Source organism: Henckelia pumila, chromosome 2, assembly GCF_033568475.1.
Source record: "Henckelia pumila isolate YLH828 chromosome 2, ASM3356847v2, whole genome shotgun sequence".
NCBI classification, from domain to species: Eukaryota; Viridiplantae; Streptophyta; class Magnoliopsida; order Lamiales; family Gesneriaceae; genus Henckelia; species Henckelia pumila.
In genome coordinates this window covers 8,349,602-8,352,704 of record NC_133121.1, presented here as the reverse complement: position 1 = coordinate 8,352,704, position 3,103 = coordinate 8,349,602, and the positions used below count along the sequence as shown (strand labels likewise).

General features: G+C 34.8%; 1 protein-coding gene across 1 annotated transcript; it reads left to right on the top strand.

Moving 5' to 3' along the window:
• Positions 1-1,399: 1,399 nt before the first annotated feature.
• On the top strand, positions 1,400-3,103 carry LOC140877169 (protein trichome birefringence-like 19). The gene is made up of 2 exons (XM_073280695.1): positions 1,400-1,880; positions 2,304-3,103. Exons 1-2 carry the CDS (start codon positions 1,400-1,402, stop codon positions 3,101-3,103), a joined length of 1,281 nt encoding a protein of 426 aa, XP_073136796.1.

The following is a 3,103-nucleotide window of genomic DNA, read 5'->3' as shown; positions in this document are numbered from 1 at the left end:
AATATTGTAAGAGAAACATGCAATGATATTAATTCGAAAGAAGATTGCGGTATCTTATATTACCTGTTTTTTTCTAAAAAATATTGTAAGAGAAACATGCAATAATATTCGAAAGAAGATTGCGGTATCTTATATTACCTGTAACTAGCTACGTACTAATTATTTAATTAGCTTATCGAATGCTCAATTCAAGATCTGATATTTTATGAAAATAATATGTCTCCTATGTGAAGTTTCACAAATTATATTCCCTGAGATGTATCGATTCGATCCATACAAATAGTAAAAAATAATACTTTTGACATAAAATGTAATAACATATATAATAATTTTTATGTTTACCAAATGTTTATAGTGCTTATGATCTATCCTAATTACTATATATGTGCTATTAAGAATGTGTCATCTATATATATATTGACTAAAATTAGTGTGTGGTTAAGGGATAAAATAAATAATACATAGACAAGTAATATAATGTAATAAAAAAATAAATAAAAAATGATAGTTAATATAGTATTGGATTTGGTTGATAAATTATAATTTATTTGATTTGATTGATTAAATTTTATATAAAAATATTAAATGACCATATTGTCCTTTTAACATTAAAAAAAACTAACATATTTGCACACACATGATGCGTGTGATGAAAAATTATTATAATTTTTAATTATACTTAATTTCAATAAAAAAATTAATAAATTTATAGTAGAAAAAAATATTTTTTTTGGATTAAGAAAGATAACCATAAGTAGTTAAAACATCATTACTTTTATTAAAGATTTCTCGCTACGTTAGTTTTTTCAAATAATTTGGAATTTGAAAATAAAAAAATAAATAGAAGTTATTAATAATTTTGTGTGGCCATACCAAGAGACCAAACAGTTTCTATAAGACCTTCTTACTTAATATATAGCCATATATATAAATAATATTATTTATAACGGATAATATAGTAATTTAAATTCAATGATTTAATTGATGTAAAATTAATAATTAATAGATGAATAAATAATATGACAACAAAAACGCAACATTAGATGCGATAAGTTATACACTATTATTAATAATAGTGTACACCAAACGGTAAGTGTTTTTCTAAATATAATTATAATACATACATATTACTTAATATTAGATATTGAATAAAAAAATTTATTATTATAAACTCAGCAACCATATCTATCTTTTCCAAATTTACACGATCATATTCATATCGCTTTTAAGCGGATACTAGCTAGTATATATATGTAGCTATATTAATCGTTGGGACATGAAAGTTTTTAGTTGATCAATTTCCAAAGAACCCTCATCTCTTCCAAAATTCTAATAATTAAAGTTCAATTATTTCCCTTAGCTAGAGCAACTTGCATTGATAACTTGAAACTCCATAACCATGGAGCTTCACTTGATCAAGAAGCCTTCAGCATATTTTTATAACATAAACATTATTACCATATTTATCACCATAATTATAATGATGATCCTTCTCTTCGCTTCTTCTACGTCGACATACAAAAGATCAGCAGAAATCGTCGACGCCGCCCTTACAAATGCAGCAGAAGATATACAAACAAAGTCTGATACTTCTGAGAACTGTGACATTTTCTCAGGTGAATGGGTTCCGGATCCAAATGCTCCATATTATACGAACACGACGTGTTGGGCGATCTACGAAACTCAAGACTGCTTGAAAAACGGGAGACCCGATTTGGGATTCTTGAAATGGAGGTGGAGGCCGGACGGGTGCGAGTTGTCCCCTTTCGACCCGTTTTTGTTCTTGAATTTGGTGAGGGATCGAACTATGGCGTTTATCGGCGATTCTTTGTCGAGGAACCACCTGCAATCCATGATGTGCCTCTTATCTGGATCAGTAAGTGCCTACATTAGTTCGTTTGCATCTTGTACATCCAATAATTGATTGTCACGTCATCTGTTACTCACGTAGTTGTTATAGTGATTGGACATGCCATCAAAACTCTATAAAATAAAGGGAAAACTGCAGTTTTAGTCCTTTCTGTTTGTCGGTCCTACATATTTTCATATTTTAGTTTTAGTCCTTCATTATTCGATTTTATTCAATTTTAGTTTTTTTTATTCGAAAATGCTTACATGACACTATACACGTCAGCTCCACTTCAATGCGACATCTAAAAAATGATTAAAATTGCCAAAAAAAAATAAAAATAACGAACTAAAACTAAAATTTAAAAATATAAAGAATCAAATCGCAAAGTAATATACTGCACTAGAAAATCAATATATAACATAGAAGTACGTTGTATGTTCTCAGGTAGCAGATCCAGTGGATGTGTCCAAACCCGACAACCCCTACAGTAGTTGGAAATATGAAAGTTACAATTTCACGGTGGTTAACTTGCGGTCACCATTCCTGGTTCGTTTCGACGAACCGGCGGCGGCCAACACGGGGATTTTCCAGCTCTACCTCGACGAGTTGGACGAGTCGTGGACGTCTCAGATCGACGACTTCGATTACATCATCCTCAGCTTCGGCCACTGGTACTCACGCTCCGCCGTCTACCACCAGAAACGCCGCGTCGTCGGCTGCCACGGCTGCCATGACCCTAACATAACCCGCACTCCTCCTACGCACAGCCTCGGCGTCGCCTTGCGGGCGGCGTTCGAGGCCATAAACAGCCGGAGGAGTTTCCATGGCACGACTTTTCTGCGCACTTTCTCCCCGTCGCATTTCGAGGGGGAGTGGAGGGAAGGAGCGGATTGCCCGCGGCGGAGGCCGTTTACGAGGAACGAAACGGCGTTGGAGGGTTTCTTTCTGGATGTTTACGAGACACAGTTGAAGGAGTACTTCAGGGTTGTGGAGAGGGGGAAGATGAACAAGTTCAGGTTACTGGATTTGACTCGGGCCATGTTGATGAGGCCCGACGGGCATCCGAGTAGATACGGGCACGGCCCGGATAAGAGGACTGCGGGTACGATTAATGATTGTCTTCACTGGTGCTTGCCCGGCCCGATTGATTCGTGGTCTGATTTCTTGCTTCATATGATCAAGATGGAGCAGCGGGATAAACTTTTTAGTGTTAACAAGAAAATGATGTTGAATAAGTCAAACAACTACTAA